General features: G+C 34.1%; 1 protein-coding gene across 8 annotated transcripts in view; it reads left to right on the forward strand.

Annotated features, from left to right (window-relative positions):
* The window catches only part of STXBP5 (syntaxin binding protein 5), a 103,517-nt gene that overhangs the window by 60,818 nt on the left and 20,058 nt on the right, over positions 1-22,641 (forward strand). For 3 of the 8 annotated variants that reach the window (XM_041469757.1, XM_041469756.1, XM_041469755.1), the window contains exons 12-22: positions 808-880; positions 2,941-3,088; positions 3,320-3,387; positions 4,395-4,435; positions 5,314-5,534; positions 6,983-7,161; positions 8,919-9,044; positions 9,525-9,676; positions 17,020-17,085; positions 20,402-20,461; positions 20,559-20,606. In XM_041469757.1, the coding sequence (XP_041325691.1) occupies positions 808-880; positions 2,941-3,088; positions 3,320-3,387; positions 4,395-4,435; positions 5,314-5,534; positions 6,983-7,161; positions 8,919-9,044; positions 9,525-9,676; positions 17,020-17,085; positions 20,402-20,461; positions 20,559-20,606 (1,182 nt within the window). The remainder of the gene's footprint in view (positions 1-807; positions 881-2,940; positions 3,089-3,319; positions 3,388-4,394; positions 4,436-5,313; positions 5,535-6,982; positions 7,162-8,918; positions 9,045-9,524; positions 9,677-17,019; positions 17,086-20,401; positions 20,462-20,558; positions 20,607-22,641) is intronic. The other 5 variants (XM_041469760.1, XM_041469762.1, XM_041469761.1 and 2 more) reach the window with 3 other exon arrangements.

Below are 22,641 nucleotides of genomic sequence, written 5' to 3' on the forward strand. Positions count from 1 at the left end.
TCATAGCATGTTTTTTTTCTTTTTAATCCCAAAAGCATGTGCAGACCAAAAGCATTACAACCTTAAGCTGTGGTTACTGGAGCAGATGTGTGCATCTCTGGATATCTGGGCACATAAGGCCTTTCCAGTCAGTGCTAAACCATGAGAAACATCTTTGCATTATTTTAAACTTTATTGGCTTTATTCATTCCAATATTTAGATGGATTTCATCACTAACCTGTAATCTCTCTTCTGAAACAGGGGATTTCTTATCATAGTTTAGGTAGTTATTTCAGATGAATAGTATTATATTCCTGATGATTCCAATGGTTTTAGCTGTCAGCTTCCATCAGAGTATATTAAACTGCTTAGCCTGGAATTTAAGATCTGGCTGAAAGAGGGCAATTTAAACTTCAGGAAACTTTTTCAAGTTTCTTATTTTACTGTCAAGTCAGCTGTCTTTTGAGCCATTTTGTAAGCAAGTAAAACTTAAACCCCACTGAATATGAGGAAAAGCAGTTTAGGGGTGGAAGGATGTTACTCAGAAATTGGCTTTTTCACTCACGTGACCTGCTTATAGAATTTACTTTGCATGCTCCTTTTTCTGTTATTTGAGCTGTTGAGAATATTGAATAAAAGATCATGATTTTTCCAAATTTAACTTGGATGATTCAGGAGTCTGCATGTATAAAATATCTTCTAAAACTATAGCAATCTAAGTGGCTTTCTAATCTCAGCTGCCAGAGTGCAAGCACTGATTCTGTTCTTGAGGCTGTACATGCTTGGGCTCCATTTACCAACAGGTAACATTTTGTTGTTGTTTGCAGACTTTCAGGAACCATATGCTGTAGTTGTTCTCCTAGAAAAGGACTTAGTACTGATCGACCTTGCACAAAATGGGTAAGAATCTTCTCTAGTCTTTTCAGTCACTGGCTGCAGTGATCAGCCTCCTGTTCTACTTTATAGCTTCTTAGTCTAACCTAGTACCTCAGAACATAAAATTTTGAATATTAAATATAAAATTTCTTCAAATGAACTGATAATCCTGTTGTATCAACTTTTTTCTAATTAGTGTATAGTACCATCTGACTTCTTCCAGTCTTGATTGACTGACCAAAATTATTCATAGATCACTTCTGCTTTTTAAGTATCACAATTTATTTTCAAGTTGATTTCTTAGTGTTGTGAGAGGAGTTTGAAGTTTTGGGGAGCTTGCAGTTTTGAGGAAGGCAGCAGGGAGAAGAACTGATCAGATAACCCAAGTAATTTTGGCTGTTGTCATCACTTAAATATTTGCTGATCTTATTGCCAAATAAATTACTACCTGCTTTGCTTAACTCTCTACTGATGCAATAATATCATATGTATAAAATTTGAATGATAACATCTGATCTCACAAATCATACCTGCCTAAAACATAGAGTCTCTTGTTGCTTTGTCCATGGAGTAGTCCATACACTGTTATTAGTGGTGATTAAAAATTCTAGACACTACAAAATTTTTTTATGAAAGGTATTGAAATTTGTGTAGGCAGTAACAACTAACTGTTAAGGGATCAGGAGCAGAGAAGCTAGGTAAGACCTTGGTACTGCTCCTGATTAAAAATCTCCAATGGTCAATGGGGGAAAATCCTTGTGAAGAACATCCTTTTAAGGCAAAACAAAAACCTGTAAATATTTGTCCTCAAAGTCAATGGCGACACCTTAGATAATGAAAACTCTATGGAATTTGGAAGAAGATCAAGTTTTGTCCTAATATCTCTGCAGCTATTGAGCAATTTCATTTAGGTTTTCCAAATGTTACATGGCCGTATGCTATATCCAAAACTTGTTTCTGATATACCAACAGCATGAAGTGTCAACATTGATACTAAGTTTGAAATGCCTGAAATTTGAAGTTATGTTAAAGCTTATTCTATTTCATACTAAAAGACCTTCAGCAGTTTATGTTTTTACAATGGTCTTTGTTATGATTGACTTGCAAACCATTAGGTTTTTGACACCTGAAAAAGAAATAAAATTAATACCGGAAAAATCCACAGGCTTCCTTTTACCTTGTGTTCTCTCAGGGATTTGTCATATTTTGTTAAAGTTAAGCCTCTTCTGCACATAATTTTTGAAATATATTTGTAGCTTTCCATATAGCCCTTTATAAAGTTCCTGATGCACAGAATGTTTTCATCTGTTGTTAATTTTTCCTTTAGATGGGTTGAGAAGCTGTGTCTTTTCACCTCCACCAAAAAAGGGGAGGTAAAAAGTATAGAAAAAAAATGTAAAATAAATAGCATGCATTTCTCTGGAGATAAATGTTCTTTGAACACAGATACATTTACCTCTGTTAGTATTATTGACCTTTTTCCTCATTAAGCCTCTGTCACTTTTTAGACAGAGATAGTGGTGGGGAGCATGTGTGTGTATGTTCTTCTAATTGGTAACTGAGTGTTGCTATCTGTAATTGTCAGAAAGTGAGCTTGGAGTTGCAAATAGATTAAGCAAAATTTGTCCTTGCAAAATGCTGGGCAGCTTTGTGTTTCAGTACAGTGTGCTAATACAAAGTGAGATGGGAGTCTTCCCGTCTTTATTCCTAGAACAGACTGAAGAGTTAGAAATAAATTCATAGCTCCATGTTACTGCAGCTGAGACTTGGCAGCTTAATTTTTTCCACAGGCCACTAAATTAGTAATCTTTTGAAAATATAAAATGACAGGGAATAGTAGTGTTCTAGAAAAACTCTAAAAACTGTACAAACTTCAGATTCCATCTAGAGTGCTACACTATCTTTATAGTGTACTGGATGAGCAGTAAAGTTGTCTAGTGTATTTGTTCATAGTCTAATTCGATATGCATTTATTTTCCTCTGTACAAAAACAATGCCAGCTTAGTCCTTAGTATTTTATTTGTGTTCTGCACTTAAAAAAAAAATTCCTTAGATTAACAATTAGCCTCTTTCTTCCTTTAAAGGTATCCTATATTTGAGAATCCCTATCCTTTGACTATACATGAGTCTCCAGTTACCTGTTGTGAATATTTTGCTGATTGTCCTGTGGATCTCATACCTGCGCTCTATTCAGTTGGTGCTCGACAGAAACGTCAAGGCTACAGTAAGAAGGTACAACATCTACTACACATGCTTGTATTTTAAAATACTGAGAACCAGAAGCTCTAAATAACAGGAGTGCCATGATAAGACCAAAGCTACACCTGACTCAGCCTGCCTTTGACAGTGGCTAAGAGCAGGGGAGGATATATGTGGCTAATGTCTGGGGAGGATCTGCAGTAATTTGCCTTAACTTTGCACTGTATGGTATTTTCTTTCTCAGTGTATTTGTTAATCTTCCAGGAATGGCCTATCAGTGGAGGCAACTGGGGTGTGATCACTCAGAGCTATTCAGAGATCATTATTACAGGGTAAGTGATACCATAGTCTACTAATAACTTTCGTAGCTCATTAAGTAGAAGTGTCAATTTTTTGTTTCTCTTTTAAAATATTGTTTTGTATGAGTGGTTTGAGTGATTAATGAAATTATGATCACCAGATATGTCCTTGGCATAATCTCCTTGACATGTTACTGAGAAAGTAAAGCAGAATGTGGAAGGGAAGGTCATAACAAAATGATAGCAGGTGTTTTACAGGCATTATGATTATTATATGTGCTCACTATCAAAGTATTTTGGATCAAAATTACTTTTTATTCTTTGGTTTTTGCAAAATAACCTGAGTATTGTTTTAAAGTATGATAGGTCCATTAAGTAGTTGTCGAGTTCAGCTCTCAAAGAGAAGCCAATTTTTTATCTCAAAAAGGACAAGCAAATACTTAAATCTGATCATTTTGAGACTGATCTTTCTAATACTACTGTAAGAAACATAAGTGAAATTTAATTTATTACTGTGCAGTGTATCACTGAAAGTGAGAGCCCTGCTAAAGTGGTTTTAGAACAGCCCATTAGCCCTAATCAGGATTACTGCCACCTTGTACTACACATTGCAGAGACTTTGAGACAGTCATGAAACAATATAGTCATCTGATTTTCAAGCTCAAGGCTAAATAAACAAGTTAGGTGACTCATTAACAGTGGGATACTGTATATTTAGGCATCTTCTTAGAAGTGTTACTCCTAATATAGGGCATCTTTCAAAAAACAGCGCATGGTAAGCGCATGCCTCAGTATTTAAAATGGTAAATGAATACGTCACAATGGGATCATCAGGAAGTTAGCTTTCAAATGTTTTTCTAGTCTCTTCTTTCCAAAGTAATTGGAGCATATGTTGGTAAAATACTGCCTTTTAATAAATTGTGAAAATCAAGTGTCACTAAAAAGATTAATGAAAATGGAATGTTAACAGTGTACTTTCTCACAGAGGTTGAGTACTCACACTAATCATTTCATCATCTCATTTTTTTTGTATTTCATAGGCATGCTGATGGATCAATCAAGTTTTGGGATGCATCAGCAAGTAAGTGTTTTCAGTAGAGATTTTTCCTGTGCAGTTTTAGATTTTTCCTCTTCAGTTAAAGGGTCAATTAAATCTGATAGTCTACACAGCTCACAGTGGAAAATGCAGCAAGAATTCAAAGTAGAAATGATTGCACAAAGTTAGATGTTTGAATTGCTCTAGTTGGAACTAATCTTACTCTTGGTACTTAAAGGCTGTTCAAAGCAATCTGGGAATTGTCATCAGTTGTCTTTGAAAACTTGTGGAAAACTGGTAAGCTTCCAAAAGGCTAAGGCGTGTGTGGTTGTGGGAGGGAGCAGATGCAATGTATGTGTTTAAAAGCTGGGAGGAGGACTGTTTGGAGTGTTATAGATCTTTAATTTCGGTTTGGAGTGGGAGTGGAACCTGGGAAAGCGGAGGGGGTAAGCCAAACCTGCTTGATTGTGTGCTTAAAAATTCTATTCAGTATAGATCTGTCAAAAGGAGATTCTGTTAAAGACACGTAGTTTCTTTCTAAAACAGATAAATAAACCTGTTAAGGGAGAAATTGCACATATCCTCTTTATTGATTCAAAAACTTTTGAGTCTTTTTAATATGACAGTCTTACTGATGAATTAGGGAAATGTGATTCAGATAAAACCAATGAAATATGGAAGAGGAGAAGGGATGCTGTAATTTAGGTTTTCCTAATGTTGTGATTAGTATTTATAGCAGTAATTGGGGCATTGATAGGATAATGTGCCTGTGAAGTTTGAAATCAGCATGAAGACAATTGAAAGAAAATCTAACACAGAATTAAAATTTCAGTTGAGAAGGGTACAATTCAAGAATTAGCTCTATTGATATATTAGCTATATGTTTAGATCAAAACTGATTTTTCTCTTTTGCTTTGTTCTAGTAACGCTGCAAGTACTCTATAAGCTAAAAACAGCCAAAGTATTTGAAAAATCACGGAATAAAGATGAGAGGCCAAACACAGATATAGTCGATGAAGATCCATATGCTATTCAGATCATCTCATGGTGTGCAGAAAGTAGAATGCTGTGCATAGCTGGGGTTTCTGCGCATGTCATTATTTACAGGTTCAGCAAGCAGGAAGTGACAACAGAAGTCATTCCGGTAAAGAGTTACGATCATTTTTTAACTTTGTTGGATTTAGCTATAATAAGACTGTCCTAGCAATTTCTTATTTTTGTCTTTAATTATATTAGTGAAATGGACAAAAATAATTGACTCAAAACAGATGTGTGTTTTTGGAGAAAAAGTAAGTAATTGTAAAATGTAACAAAAGTAAATATTGCACACCGAGATACTGGTTTTCAGTGACATTTTGAGGTTTTGCAGCCGATAATCATTCTTTGGTCTATCTATGAAAACAAATAGTGGATCAAAACTTGGCTGTATCAAAGGTATCATGAAAACAGAAGTGAATGAGCTATGGAGTTGAAGAATTTCGAAACTTTTAGGGAACTGATCCCTTGAGTCTTCATAACTACCATCTCTCCTATCAAAACTTCTGCAGTATGCAGAGCTAGAAGAATAAAAATGTGCCAAACATGCCTTGAAATCCGTTAAGAACTTTGCTGTGTCACTGTTTTATTCTGTATAAGATACAATGATTCTTTTACAACAGTTATTTCTTGTTAAATTAGAAACACACACATGCAAATTTGTGTATTTGTATGTAGGAGCTAAAACTTAACATTTAATTATAAAGTGTTGCCTGTTCGAAGCGTTAACTGCAGTGTAGTTGGTTTTTTTTCTCTCACCCATTCCTCTAACACACACACACCCTCCCCTCCCTATTCTGCTCGCTTGTAAGTCGTAGTTTAAGGACCTGAGGTGTGGGGCTTTTTTTGTGTGTTTTTTTATGTACAAGTACATTCCCTTATTAGGGAATAGTTCTTTTCTAAGTTTTTATTAATCAGCCCAAATCAAGGGAATGTACTTGTACATAAAAAAAAGTATTTTGCAGATGATAATAAAACAGTTGAAAACTTCCTTTACACTGCACTGCAGATAATTCTGATGTTGTTACAGATCCTGGAGAAGGAAATCTAAAGTCACGATGAATTTAAAATTCAGCTCTTTAAAATGTATGATCCAGTTCAACACCACATCAAATACTGAACTAAGTCACCATGTGTACATTACATCAGTAAAAATTTAGCATTCTGTGTGGCTTTAGCTCTGTTTTACCATTCTTGAAGTACATAAGCCAAGTCATCTTCATAGCTAAATATGTATGTCAGCAGAATGATAATTAAGTAGGTCCAGTATTTAATTTCTTTCGCTATTAAGAAGCAAACTTTCAAAAACTGGGAAATATGTCAGGCGTTCGAGTTCTAGCAGTCTTCAGATATTCAGTCTGCAATAGTATGACTCTGTACTTCTGAAAACTACATGTGTCTTTGTTACACTGTTTATTAAATGGTTATCTTTCAAAAAATGAAAAAGTTCTGGATGTCACTTTTATCACTACTGCCTTCACTTGCACTTCATTTATTTCATATTCAGTGTTTTGAAAGTCAGACTTTACTGATATTTTTGTTTCCTTTAATTAACAGATGCTGGAAGTACGTCTCCTATATGAAATAAATGATGTTGAAACTCCAGATGGTGAGCAGGTGCCACCTGTACCAACTCCAGGCACAGGTTCCAATCCCCAATCCATTGTCCCCCAGTCTCATCCATCTACTAGTAGCAGCTCATCTGATGGACTTCGTGATAATGTCCCATGTTTAAAGTAAGTTCATTCTGTTATCCTTTCAGTGTGTCTGAAACGTGGCAAGAATATGTCAGAGTATATGTACTTTGATACAGTTACAGATTGTAACTGGTGAAAATGTTTATTTTGTAAAACAAAGTTTTCCAAGTATCTGAAATTTGAGCTCTGCTTTAAAAAATAAATGTTGCAGTCTTAATTTTTTAAACTTCTTAAGCTGACTTAAAAAAAAATCCTTGCCTTGAAGTTTACCTGATTTTAGGAAAATTTGGCATAGATGTTATAGATGATAGTGTCTTAGAGCAAACAGTTTTTAATAGCAGCAGTTCAGTGACTTTGATATCTTATTGAAATGAATAGGTAAGTTCATATTTTGTGGCTCACCTTAACTTTAGACCAAGTATGTCTGAATATGTTTAATCCATTCGTTTTGCAGAGCCTGAGGTTTTAGCAGCAAATCAGAAGTGAAAATTCTTACAGATAGCTGGCTGAGTGCTAACTCTTTAGGCTTATAAACATATTTCTTTTTTTGAAAATCCTGCAAGGGAACAACTTTGTGTTTTGGAAACAGAATTAATTAAATGTCCCTTTGTCATGGATCCGCACGTTGCATGATGCCTAATAGTGCTCTCATTGTAGGTCTTTGACAAATTTTTTGATCTTTTTAAATTGCAAGGCTTTTCTGCAAGATTCTTTCTGTAAGCTTTTACCCATTTAGAGAAATTAGAGTTTAAAAAGTCTATCTTTTTTTACTCTCCTACAAGAGTGCGTTATGTGACTTATGAGCCATGACTTTTTCTAACAGAATGTAAGAAATATGTAATATATATCTAGAGATATGAAGTATATACTTTGTTTTTTGAAGTTTAAGATCCCAACTTGGATTTTAATTCTTTGAGTGTATCCATTTAGAAAACAGTTCTGATAGGGTTGTTTTATTTGGGTAGGAGTTTTCAAATTGTGTTGGTTGTACCGAGTTGGAGAGGTGTATTTCTGAAGGAAATTCATCTTAGTAGAAAAATTGGAAAATTCTAAACTTATGTAAAATATTTTCAAATATTTTTTCAAATATAAATTTCAAATTTCCATTAGTGAGAATAAATGGGTAAAATAAGTGTAATTGGGGAGATAAGAGCTTGTTCTACATAACTTTTTTTGTGTAAAAAAATACAAGACCTAATCTTTTCTGCTTATTTGTGAGCATGCAAGCAAAGTCTTTACAAGAGTTCCAATTCCCCCAGTCCCAGGTTCATTGCATAAAATTGGTCTATCATTACGATAATTCACTTGTTTTCATTTTAGTTTTGCCGTATCCTCAGCTTTTTACTTGCATTTATCTCAATACATTTTGCTTCTGTTTCCCTTTTCATTGTGCTTATTTCATGTACACCTCTCAACCTTTTCTGCTCTCTAAATCAGAGTTATTTTGGAAACTCTGAAAAAAATATGTAACTCCTTTTTTTTAGACACTGACTGAGCACCTATATCTATTACAGGAAATATAGCATAATAGCACTGTTATGCCTTGTTCTGAGGTTGGAAAAAATGAAAAATTTGTGATGATTATTCAATTAATTTTCAATTAGGTAGTGAATAAAAGAAATGAATTCCTAATGTCAATGTGGCTTTTTCTTATGGTTACTTTTATTTGCTTTAGATCATAGTTTTTACAATTTCTCAACATTTTAAAGTCCAGCATAGTGTAGAATTTAATGAACTCTGATCCCATAAAGAAAAAATTGAGACACTGGGGACGCCATGTTTTGTTTACTTTGCAGAGTCAAAAATTCTCCTCTCAAGCAGTCTCCAGGCTACCAAATTGAGCTTGTTATCCAGCTGGTGTGGGTGAGTGGAGAACCTCCTCAACAGATAACCAGCTTAGCCATCAACTCAGCATATGGCCTGTAAGTGTATTCTACACAGCTCTTCCATTATTCCATCACAGTGGTTTAAAACTATCCATTAAAATTGAGTCTCTGTGTGTGTTCACATGAGTTGCACAGCAAAACAGAGGTAATCACTTTCTTATGCTACTGAGAGAATTCCTTTTGGGTCATGGCAGATACTGATAATACTAACAGCAGAAGCAAATCAGCATCATTCTTCCTCACCTGGCACTGTACAGCCAAGAGTAAGTGTCACTTAAGGCTTTGTGTCAGATAGGTTGGCAAGGACACTGACAGTGGTCTGTTCTACTCAGCACCATGTACAAGAGAACAATTAATCAATATTACACTCTAAAATAGGAATTTACAAGTAAGTGCAATCTAGGATAATTCCTAAAAAATTAGGAAGTATTAAATGCTGAACTGCAAAAAATATTTGTATGAAGCATTACCAGCATTTAATTAGCACTGTTTTTCCTTTAACTTCTCTTTTTCCAGAGTAGTTTTTGGAAACTGTAATGGTATTGCCATGGTTGATTACCTCCAGAAGACAGTGCTCCTGAATCTAGGCACTATTGAACTGTATGGCTCCAATGATCCCTATCGCAGGGAGCCACGATCTCCCCGAAAAACTCGGCAGCCATCTGGAGGTGAGTAACCCAAAACATTTTAAGCTCAGAAGAAAGGCACGTCTAGTCTTAGCGCGTATTCTTTGAATACAAACATTCTTCACTGTGGTTTTCTTTCTTCTTTATCTGTTGCTAATGTCACTATTGCAGTTTTGTTAACTATTTTTCAGTGTAGTGTGTATTTCAAGAAAAAAATGTCAATTTACAACGGATTTATGCAGTTTACAAGAATTTACATAGCATGAGGAAGTACCCTGATATTTCTGATAAAGCTAGTACCCATATTACATGTTTATATAAATCCATTAATGTTTGCAGATAGCCTGAGTGTTTGCTGGGATCTTTTGGCTTCCTGTTTTAAAATTTGACTAGAAATGTCACTGATGAGCTAAATCATGTTATGTTCTTAATACTGTTATGTTATGCTTGAGAGGAAACCTTTGATTGAAATGAACAAAATAAATGTCTACATACAAACTGGTAAAATAAATCTCTTTGAAATAGAAAAAAAATTACTTTGATTTTAAAATATGCTGAAGAGTGTTCTTTTTCAGCTAAAAAGGAAAGTGACTTTCAATCAAAATGCAAAGCTTTTTGTAACCAAAGGAAAAATTTAGTATTTTAAAATTTTCTTCTTCCTGATGTGTCATGAATATTCCTAAGTTATTTCAGAAAACAGCACAAGACATAATAATAAACTGTTCAAAAAAACCCTTCCTCATGATTGAGTGTTACTTTCTTTAGGAGATCCAAAGTCCTTGTAAGTTCTTCAGGTAATATTTTATTCAAATTGAAATGAATGTTCTAAGAGGTATTTTAGTAAATGGATGGTTTGAAAAAGATCCAGTTAACACCAGTCAGCTTATTTCAACTGGGGAATTGGATCTAAAAATCATTCATATAGAGCAGATAAACAGTCGGTATCCTGTCAGATAAAATATTTTCTTGTGTGATATAAACTGTGAGAGAAAGAAATAGCTTTACTGTTTGACTATGTTAATTTGTCCTGGGAGTAAAGGGCTTAAATTCTGCCTGATGCATATAGATTATAAACTGCCTTTTGGAGCTTTAAACATCACTTGCCTTTGTTTTCTTAACTGTTGCTATTTGAATCCAATAAATTGGATTCACATAACTCTGTGTTTCAACTCTGTCTCTAAGATGTTCATGATGAAAGCCCTTTTTGCTCATTAATATAGCTGTTACGTGAAGTTGTATTTTTTTCATCTTAACTTCTGATACTAACAATCTGCATGGCAATGGCATTTTAATAACCTGGTTGTACAAGTTACTTGGCTGGCTTTTCTGTCTCAAAAGTACTGTTAGTGTCTCCGTGTTTCCTTTTCTCATTGCTTCGTGAAGGTATGCTGACTGTGGCTTCTTGCATGTGCGGCCTTTCTAACTTATATTCAGAGTCTGTGAAAAAGCTTCGCACCTCTTATATAAGTAAGTCATCTCATGGCATTCAAATATTTTTTGAGCATCTGAACTTGATTTTTTTGTTTTGTTCACTCACCATAATTATTAGCTCTTTTTATTATTAGCTCATAGCTCTTTTTAAGTAATTGTTTTACTTCTAGAAACTGATTTCAATCCATCCTGCATCCATTGTGTTTCTCGTTCATGATATCTTTAAAAGAAATTTAAAGGAAAAAAGCAACCATAATAGTCTCTGTATTTTGTGTTTTTAAATAAATAAATCTCAAAATCAAAAGAAGATCCTATCTCAGAATTTGCTGGTGTTTATAGAGCTAACATCTCACTCAAAAATTTAGTGTTATGTTACTAGAAACTTTCCTTGCATGGTTCCCTTTCTGGCAGAAAAAGCTTCAGAAGTCCAGAGTTAGAGTATTAGTAGCAATGATAAGAATAAACATTGTGATTATAGAGAGATTCTTCTTCTAAAAGTGAAAAGTTACTTCTACAAAAATGTTGTTTATAGGGATTAAGAGGTGTTTGTGAACAGCCGTGTTCAGTTTCCAAGCAGCTTTGAAGTTCAGGTATCTGTGTGAGGAAGGTAAGCCCTCAGAACCATGAATTACCCGAGAGAGAGACTGACTTATGACATCATTCACAGCATTCAAGAATCTGGAGAATGTACAGCTTATTTTTTAAAAGCGTAGCATTGTTCCTTTTCTTAGGATGCCAGTTTTCTTCAGCCCTCAGGCAGAGGTAGGTAATCTCAGCCCTTTTTTTAATGAAGTAGAGCAGATTAAGCTGCTGTAAAAATGGAGTTTAAAAAGAAAAACAGCAAACAAACAAAACTGCAAATCAAACTTGAAATTGTGGTCCAAGTCATAGTTCTGCCATTTCTTTTTCCCCAACAAGAAAAAAGAAATACATCTCAGAGGATAGTCTCAATTGCCAAATACTGCTTTCTCTATAGTCTTTCCTCCTCTACTGCCATGGCAGAAAGGGAGCTAGGCATAAAAGAAATGCCTCCCCCTTAAGATGGTACAGAACTGAAAACCAGGATCTGGCACTGATTGATTATTTTTTTGAAAAAAAAGACGAAGATGGGTAGAAATCCCAAAACTAGTAAATATTGTAAAGCTGAATTTACTTGGACTATTTTATTTAGGAATAAGTTTTAAGTTTATTTAGGAACAAGTTTTGTATCTGAGATTTAATTTCATAACCCTGTAATTCTCTTTCTATTTACCATCCTGACAGTATTTGTGTTAACTGGAGCTACAGTTGTTTTAAAAACTGAAAATAATTTCTTTAGTTATCATTTAACATTTTTCATTATTTGTAGTTCTTTCAGTGTATATGTTGCCCAGACTTCAATAATTGCTTCAATCATTTTCCACAAATAATGAGTCTGACATATTTAACATTTTTCATTATTTGTAGTTTTTTCAGTGTATATGTTGCCCAGACTTCAATAATTGCTTCAATAATTTTCCACAAATAATGAGTCTGATATATTTAAGTACTACCCTTTGATTTATTTATAGGATTGGAACTATATGAGATAGAACACTTTGGGATTTTGCATTCTCCCGTTCTTGGACATTCATTATCTGCATTTAGTGTTTTCAAAAATGTGAGGAGTTTATGCTGCCTTGTTTTTGCTTTGAAATATGTGCCTTCATTGAATCTCTATCTTGAAAACATTTCTGTTTTAATACTTCAAGATAATTTTTGTCTATGAATAAGATATTTTCAAAGGCTATACAACTAATAATCTTCAGGGAGTACTAGTACTTAATATTTAAATTTTCCTAGAAAAAGTGTTTTTCTAGCTAATGTGGTTGGTTTAGAAAATTCCTATTCTTTGAGACAACAACAGTGTATTTAAGGGAAAAAACAACAATACTAGCTTACATATGCATTCAGGCAGCCTGCCATAGAGCAGCATATTGCTATTGTGCATTCAACCACATCCAGAAAAGGCATGAAGGATTGGTCCTTCCTCATCAAAACCTGGATATTCTGTATGTTTCAGCATAAAATGTCAGTTCAATAGATTATCAGTATCTGCAGACATACTTAAGATTTAGTAAATGGTATGTCCTTAATCAAACAACTAAAAATTTACAAAGGCATCTTTTAAAAAATTTCATGGAGTAAGAGTGATCATATTCTAAAATATGAATGGAAATGCAAGCTTTTTTCCCTTCTCTCGTGTTGCAAGAATATGATGTATTTCTCTGTCATCTTATTTTTTCTACTCAGAAAAGAAATTCAGATTCCCGTCTTAAAGCAGCATCTATTTAGAGACAAGGCTCTCTACACTAGCTAGACTGTAAAATGTCATTTCAGGCTAGCTCTACAGATACAAGCTCCCAGTTGGGATCGTGTTTTGGAATTTATCAGTGATTCGTACCAGGTATACTACTCACATGTTTTGGGTGGCAATTTATAGTTTGTGAAGCATGCAGTATATGTGTTTTGTTAAGGCCTGCCAGACAGTTTCATCAGGTGCTTGTCAAGGTTAAAAACAAAATCAAAGTTTGCCTTCAGAGTCTTATAGTGAGGGGGGAGGGTGTAGAAAATCAATTTTGGCCATGTGCCCAAAGACATGAAATGTGTAAGTAAAAGTTTATGGTGTGATGAAAACTATACAAGATGTAGGCTTACACTGTTAGGTGACCTTTGATTGATGTACTCTTGGCTAAATAAGACAGGAGTCATTAAATCAGTACTGATAAAAAAATGAGACAGGTCATAATTTCATGATGAAACATCAAAACTTATATAGCTGTTATTTTTTCCTGCTTAGCTCCATAAGTTCACAGACAACATGAATCATAACTCTTTTTCTGCAAATTACTGTTGGTGAGAGTTACAAGGTTTTATGTAGCTTTTTGATTAGTGCAATTTAGTACAACTCTTTAAAAGTTAGGATTTCTTAGTTCTACCAGAGGCAGCTTAGGTTTCTGACAAAAATGAAGCAGTTCTTACAAGCATGTGACTTTTTGAAATTTTTATTTTACATCGAAAAGCTTTTTGACAGTGATCTGTGAATGATTCAGAAAGTGGGGTGGAGACAAACTGATGAAAATACATGCCTGGAACTCTTCTGGAGTTGCTTGGTCATATTCTTTTTCCCATCCCCCTTAATGTACTATTTGAATTTTTAACTTAAATGTCATGAGACCAACATCATCTGTGACTGACATCAGCCAAGGCCAAAATTGTATCAGAAAGTTTTATTGTTGGGCTTGGGGGTTTTTTTTGGACCCTGTTTTTCAGGTTGTTTTTAATTCTAACTTTTACGTCATACCAAGTTAGCTTTAGTTGTAATTTTTAGTTGCACTGTTTTCAGTCAAGTTGTAGGTTCTTTTGAGATATGTCTGCTTAAAGCTTGTGCAAGAAACTGACTGAGACTCATGAAACTTTATATATCAGTTAATTTCAGCTGTAATTCTGTGGAGTTTTTAATGCAGTATGGTAACGATGTCTTCAATGACATTATTTAATTTTTTGGTAATTTGTAGAGTTTCCAATTTTCTTGCTTCTCGAGTTTGCAGAGATATAAACTAAAAGCTTATTAGAAGGTCACTTGTACATATATTGGTGTTATACAATGATATAGTTTCTATTTCTGAAACAGAAACTCTTGGATCAATTTTCTTTTGTAATTCATAACAATTTGCATGGATGCTATAAACCTGAAACCAGAAAATTTTTCCAGGAGAGCTGTCTTGCTCCCAGTGCTTCTATCAGGATACCTGGGGTTTTAAGATGCAAGATTAAGTTGCAAGAGATTATGTTGCAAGTTTCTTCAGCTTGGTCATGGGCAGACCCTCCTAGTTCACAAACTTAGATCATTCTTGTTATACTCTGCTCGGTTTAATTACTAATACAGTCATAGCTAAAATTACTTTTCATCTATTCCTGTTCCTTTTCTCTCCTAAGTAATAGCACTAATGGCTATGAACAGATATCCAAGATTTACATGCCATAATGATTATCATAATGCACACTTGTTCTCATTATTAATTAAGATGTATATTAATCAAATTATAGCCTTGAGAGTTCCTACAAAGAATTCAAGTGTGCAGGTGTCTTCATTCTTGGCTAAAGACTATTGCTGTCAATTAATGAATTTTCATAAGAGAACTTGTACAATAGTTAAGCTCTTCTTTTGAAGGTAAAGAGTTAATCTTTATTGGAAAGGAGGAAATTGTGTTCCTGAACTGCATGTATGAATTTGTTTGGTTTGGCTCCTGAGGGTGCAACTACTTCTAAGAGCACAGTATGGGTTTATCCTCTCAGCGCAGCTCTCATCTAAAACTTGCATTACTTGTTGTGAAAGCAACTTTAGGATTTTTCAGAAATCTTTTTACACAATCCTGTCTAGTTCAAAACATTCAGTCTCCCGTGTCTGTTTAAAACTCTGGTGTAAATATAGTATAGTGTTCATTGATTTAATGACAGATGACTAAATGAATTGCTCTTTTCTTTCTCCTGTGTAGTGGAAAAAGATAGCTTCCACCTGGAATTTCATTTGACATTTTAGCATTTAAATTGGTTCCAGGACTGTTAAACATAGGGTTAACAAAGCCTTAAGGTCATTTGACAGTTCTAGTCGTTGAGTTTTGGCGTTTAAGCTATACATGCTCTTAGGAATCTTAAAAAATACTATTTTGCATAAATGGAACTGTTAATGTAACATACTTTCATTATGTTCCATATTGATATGTTATTTCAGGAGAACCTTTTTCCCTTTAAACTATTAACTTCTGATTAAGTGTTTGGAAATTTTAAAACTTTGATGGAGTAGAGCTGTTGTATTTTTGTTTGTTAACAGATATGTACAGATGCACTGGTGAATGTGTAGTGTGCAGTTGTATAGACAGGCTTTCCATGTGATACCTTTCTTGCCTTAGCCATTACTATTAACACTCAAACTTTTTGAGTATTGGAAATATTTGTGTGCATGCAAAACTCTGTAATTTTAGCAAATATTTCTTATTTATTACTGTTCAGTATTGTTTGCCTTATTCATGCTTGTTTGCCTTAGTATGACATCATGAAATTTCTGTAGGAAAGCTTCATGATATAAACCTGAAGATGCATTACTAACTTTAAAATATCAACAAAATGCACTTCTCTTAATTGTGGGCAGTCTTGACAGCAATTTCTTGTCAAAAAATTTCTTGTATACTTTTAATTTATGCAATGGAATAATATTTGGGACCATTTTGAAGCAGCTTCCATCTTTTACATCTGATTGTGTATGACTAAGTTTTATTGCCTTCACTGGAATGAAAGGAATTTGCTTTCAGATGTTAACATACTGCAGTTATTCAAATTGATCAGATTTGATGATGTAAGAAATTTAGTGAAATTCTTCCATGCAAGGGAGAACACCTATGAATACCCTAACACCTGAGTTCTCTAAGTGACACCAATAAGGAGTTTTTCTGGAAAATTAACTTGGCAATACAAATTGGCAAATACAAGGCATATCACTGTAACAGTGGAACAGTAGTTTGAAAAAAGGCACTGTAGTTTCACACATCATGTTTGTAATCTTCAAGACCCCCTTTTATATTATTTTCTTTTGCAATTACATTTTTAATATAACTGATTTTTTTCAAAACAAATTATGTTTATGCTTAATATATACCTGCAGCATGTAAATAATTAACTGTTCTGATAAGTCTGTCTAGCTGAAAATATAATGGTTTTCACTGAAATTTATTGGTAGCCTGTATTTTGCAAAGAAAGCTTTAGTAGGAAGAAGTGATTCTACAATTACCGTGGGTAATGTCAAAAAGAGTAGTATGTAACAGAAGTTCTATCACAACTGGCTTGTTTGTCTCTAATAAGAAGTGAAGTTCCTGACTTCAGTGGAAGTAAAAATAAAATGGGAACTGTATTTATAATACACTGGTTTTGTGTTTCAGCAGGTCTTTGTGATATAAATGAAGGTACAGTGGTGCCAGAAGACCGCTGCAAGTCACCCACGTCAGGTAATCACGACTTTCCCTGATCTTCAGCTTCTTATTTTCCCAGAATATGGCATCCATTAAGTTAACACTTACTAGTTAAGTAATTATATAAAACCTGTTGTCCTCTCACAAACTTTTGGAAGTGTCATAAATTTTGCCATCTTGCACAACTGCATTTTTTAAAACAAGGCTGACTTAAGAGATGCAATAGGGGTATGTCACAAAGATGATTGAAGAGAGAATAAGCTGAAATATTTATGCTTCAGGGAACATACCGCACAATGGAATTTTGAAGCGTTGACAAAAGATGCACAAATTCCTGTAATAATTTGTGTGATTGTGTTTCGTATTCCTCAAAAGTGGTAGAGATTATTTCTGAGCAAGTTTACTTCTGCTTCCTCATAAGAGGCAAATTACTATTTTTCTGTGGAATCAGAGGTCTTCAGAAACCAGCATCCTGAGAAAGTAGGAGTTCCCTACTTAATACTTCTCCTCCTGCACCCTTTTCAGTTTTCCAGTTGCCACTGCTGCATGTGAATATTTTAAATGAAACCTTCAAGATGAATTATTTTCATATTGGCTAGTTGAGGCTATAACCATGTAAATACTTAATAATGCATGTCAATGCATAGAGGGAATCATTTTTGTAGTAGCTAAAAATTGTCACTTATCTTTACTTATTGCTCTGAGAACTCTTAAAGATGTCATTTTGTTTCATTCAAAACTACTCAAGGTTAAAGAACTCAACTGCAGATTTAAATGAAGCACATAAAATAGTATGTAGTGTAAAATGCTAATTAAGATGGGAGTCTAAAGATCTTTTCTATTGTAGCCTGTATCTTTCAAAGCCAAATTGAAAGCATAACAAACCAAGACATTGTGTTTGTAGCACTAGTAGAAATTTTAACATAAATTTTAATTTATAATTTGACAATTGTCTTTTGATGTTCATTTTAAATTGTGCAAAACACACCTCTAGATCAATCAATGTCATTTTCATTTTTGCTAGCTCTTTCTTAGAGTAAATTAGATTTATTTATAATTGAAGCAAAACCTAGATGTGAGTTTTAGTTAAAAGTCTTGCCTGAAGATGTGATTTTATGACAAATCTGTGTTGCTAAGTATTGGCATGATGAAGTCATCAACTTCAGTATAGTTTATAATGAAAGTTTTTTTTATGGTGTTGAGAATCAAGATCATATTTCCTATTTCATTTTTATACATTGAGACCAATGCCTGTAAACAATTTGCTATACATTACTGCAGTTGCATTAAATCCTTCGTCTGTCAGGGTTGAGCATAGTTATCAATTCACTATAGTATTTGAATTTGACCCACTTAAAAAGTCTGGGCTAAATCTATGTTCTGGAACACTGCTATAGAATGTCTGCAATGAACAGCTAATGAATCATAACTTTTAATGACCTTTTTTCCCCCTGCTCCAGAATCACCCAGAACTCCTCTAATGTGTACCACTTAAAACACTGTGTAGTTTAAATAAGAGGGTTCTTTCATAATTGGGTGTTGAAGTAGAGTAAAACTCAATTCAGCACTTCTGCAACAGTGCAATGAAGGCAACTCCAAAGATGAAAATTAAGGTTTATGGAAAACTCCTAAATTTAACAATTGGTTTCCCCTACCTTCCTCCTGCTTGTTTGAGTTGAGTGTGAGCTGAAGAAGGTTAAAAAAATGTCTAAAATACCAAAAATAGCGAATGGACAAAAGATAGAGGGTGAATGTAATTCTTGCATTCTCCTGTAAAATAGAAACTTCTAGTAGCAAGGCTGGACTGTGCCTTGCTTCCCTTGATTCTTTCCTTTGCTCTCAGTGAATGAGATTAAGTTTATGGTAGACTTCACAACTTTCCTTTGAAAAAAATCTTGGATGCACCAGCCTGGTATGGAAATAATTTGTTGATTGTGAAGAGAGAAGAATTGCAATTCCTTAGGTTTGGTTTGAGTTTTATATCTTTTCTGGGCAAAATCTCAAGACTGAAAACAAGCTTGAAAGCGGCATTTAGCTTTTAGAGGTAAGAGAGGACCTTTTTGAGAAATTTGCTGCAGAGTATTGGCAAGCTTGAGAAGAAGGGTGGAGGCTAAATTTAAGGAAACTTTTTGCAGTCTAGAGGCTTTCTAGTTAAGAGGAGAACACACAAACACAAAATGTTTGCATGCTACTGGCTCTAAGATTAGAGGATGGGATTGGCAATTGAATGCCTTATTGGCGTTCATTGTTATGATCCGTAGAAGAGACCAGTCACTGTTTGGACTGAAGTCTGCAATTGCCCAAATTCACCTTTCCATGTCCAAGTGAAGTGGAAGCTAACTTCCATTAGAATTCCTCCAGTGGGCAGTTATATAGATGAGAGGACTGCGAAAGGGACTACCTGCCTGTGCAATTTAGGAGAGTGTCCTACAGTTTCAGTAGCACAAACTATAGAAATACTGTGAAAATGCAAGAGGAATAATCTTACCTCCTGCTTTTTCTATAGATGTCAAGCAGTAAAAGGCTTAGACTCTGGGAGCATTTATCTGACCTAAAAGATGGTACAGCATTTAAACTGTCAGGTTTTGTCTTCAGAAGTGCCAAAATGCTTGTGTTCTATTCTGGTTTTACACTTCTGCAATATAAAATCCAATTAAATTTTAAATTTTTTAGACAAATTGTTTTAATATCCTGGCCACCTTTTAATTTCATGACAATGGTGAGCCTGAAGTTGTGATCTGTTGCTAAGATGAGTTTTTCAGGGTTGGGATACAGAAAACTCCAGGTGGCACTCTTGGCTCAGAGTTGTCTGCAGAGTAGTTGAAGAAATGTGTTCCAACAGTAATTTACTGCACTGGAAAAAAAAAAAAAAAAAACCAAACAGATTTATAGAACTTGTTTATTGTTACAGCTGTGTTTTGTGAATCATAACTTAGGCTAATCTCTGTGTCTGGAGCGATGATTAGTAGAGCCTTTTAGTTATTCAGTGTAAACATTTGTTCAATGAGGACATTATTTCTAGCAACAAACTCACTGCAATGTGCAGCGTTGTACCTTGCATTGTAATTTCTGTGGCTAATTCCAGTATGCCAGAATTGTGTCATGCCAAAGTAATTTGTACTTTATAATATCTAATACAGCTACAGAGAATACCAATATCAGTATTTGATATTTTCTTTGTATCTTTGTTAAACTCAGATCTTGTATATAATTTTGTATATTACATGTATACATATATTGTATAATATATGTATATCTTAAGTGTATTAATATACATTGATTTTTGTGTCAAAGCTATATCCCCTTCATTCATGTCAAATGTATATCCATTTCATTCTGTCTCCACTTGTAGGTTCTGGTTCACCAAACAATTCTGATGATGAACAAAAAATGAATAATTTTATAGAAAAGGGTACAGTATTTTCTTTTCTTTAGTCTTATTTTTTCTTTAGTTCACCTTTTGATACACTTAGATTGATTTTTTTTTTTTATTATAATATTATTTACAGTGAAGACCAAAAGCAGAAAGTTTTCCAAGATGGTAACCAATGACATAGGTAGGAACTAGAAAAAAACCTACTCTTTCTAATTCAGTGCCTTACTCTATGCAGCACTAACCCAGCAGCAAAAAAAAAAAAAAAAAAAAAAAAAAAAAAGGCAAAATAACAGTCAAATTTCAATGCATTCTGTTATTAATTTTTTCATTCTTTACTCTACTTGGTAATTCTGTGGGCTGCTTCTGTACTAAATACACTGGGCACAATAATCTAAAAAAATCAAGGATATTGGTGATTTAAATTCTCTGATTTTGCAGTTGCACTTCTCTTTTTCTGTATGGGTGAAATTCTAATACATAGTAAGAGTTCAGTCTATACAAGTCACAACATGATTCCACTATTTTGTGAAGGTGCACTGGTTTTGGGAACATTTGGCTGATGCCATTTCTTTTTTCTATGTTGTATTCATGGCCATATGGTCAGATTTTTTATTATATGGCTGTGGTCAGGAAAGAGGTACTATCATGGTTTCATTTATTCATTTGGAAGAGGACTGGCTTGTATATGTATAAGTATTCCCCACTGCCATTCCAGAACTCACTTTTTTTTGCATCCAACAGTGACACAATACCTTACCAGCTCTAGACTCGTGTCTTAATTTGGCAACAAAATTGCCTTGGGATATGTTGTATGCAGGTAGATTGAACCCTTTCACGGCTGGAATGGAAATAACTCTGCTTCTGACAACTGGCTCATTAAATAAATGAAAGCAAGAGGCTGTATGATTTAGCTTTGGGAAAGGGACTCTTCTTCCTTAACTTTGATATGGTTACTTTGATTGCAGAATCACTTTGCTAATGTTAATTTTGTTTTCATTTAGAAAATTAATATGTCATTGTAGGGTAATTTCATTTTATCTCTTCAGTCAGTTTAGGTTGAAATTATATAGTAAAACTAGTTGCTAAGCTACTATTTAACAGGTTGTGTGGAAGCATAGCTTGAGACGAAGGAGGAAGAGATTTCTTTTCCTGAAGTCTCCCTTTTGTTTTTCTGTTTGGCAATTTAAATTTTATCCTAAAATATTAATCCCTTTCATCATAATTCAGTAATTGAGGCAAAGAATCATTCAAAATTCAGGGAGACAAACAGGAGTATGACAGAGTAATCCTTGAAATCTGAGGTACAGAATGAGCAAGTACTGTACAAAGGGCATATTTTTGCTCTATGTTGAGACCTTCTTGCAATGACATCAGAAATGGCAGGGAAAATTAATTTTGGAGCAGCAAAAGTCTGAATATAAGTCAAGAAAGCAAATGACTGTCAATAATACATTATGTGATTACAATTAATCTGTAATTAAAAAAGAAATTAGTGCCTTTTACATGAGCATTCAAATGTTCCCCTAAAGAATTTCAGGGTAACTAGAACCTAATGTTCAGGTTGAGAAAAACATGAGAAAAACAACACCTAATCTTGTGTGTGTTAAGTCAATGTCCTTTAGGTAATGTTTCCCTTTTGTCTGTTATGAAAATAAGACACACTGTCTTGTGTAAAACACATGGAAAATTTGACTGACTGTGACCTCTTTTGTTTTTTTCCACTCCTTTTCAAAGAGTTATGTTAAAGCATTAATAAAGTATGCTAATGAGGATTCTATAGAGCCATTCACATCTGTTTCAGCTGGAAGCCTTTCAACTGAAAGTGTTTGGAATGTATTTCACAGCTAAAAAAAGCAAAACATTTATTTATAAGCAATGCATTCTTCAGGATGTAAGTTATACTGTGATTTGTGTAATTTGCACAGTTTAGTGGAAGCTTAAAGATAATTATTTATTTTTCATTTTCGTAGTTTTGAGTGGGTTGCTGTGCACTGAATGTGGTTGTTTCCCTACCATGTTTTCTATAGCTTATCTGGCATGCTTATTCTAGCTCCTTCTGAACGTAATTCTAAGCTCTTTCATGTAAATAAAACACCTTTCCTGTGTTAATAGTTGCATGGTTTTGCTTTTCATTGTTTTAAACTAAATTGAAAACCAAATGTGCATGGACAATGAGTTTTGTAAAATACGTCACTGTCATCAGCATCACCCTGTTG

This window comes from Pyrgilauda ruficollis, unplaced genomic scaffold (assembly GCF_017590135.1).
Source record: "Pyrgilauda ruficollis isolate IOZ18807 unplaced genomic scaffold, ASM1759013v1 scaffold24, whole genome shotgun sequence".
In the NCBI taxonomy this organism is placed as follows: domain Eukaryota; kingdom Metazoa; phylum Chordata; class Aves; order Passeriformes; family Passeridae; genus Pyrgilauda; species Pyrgilauda ruficollis.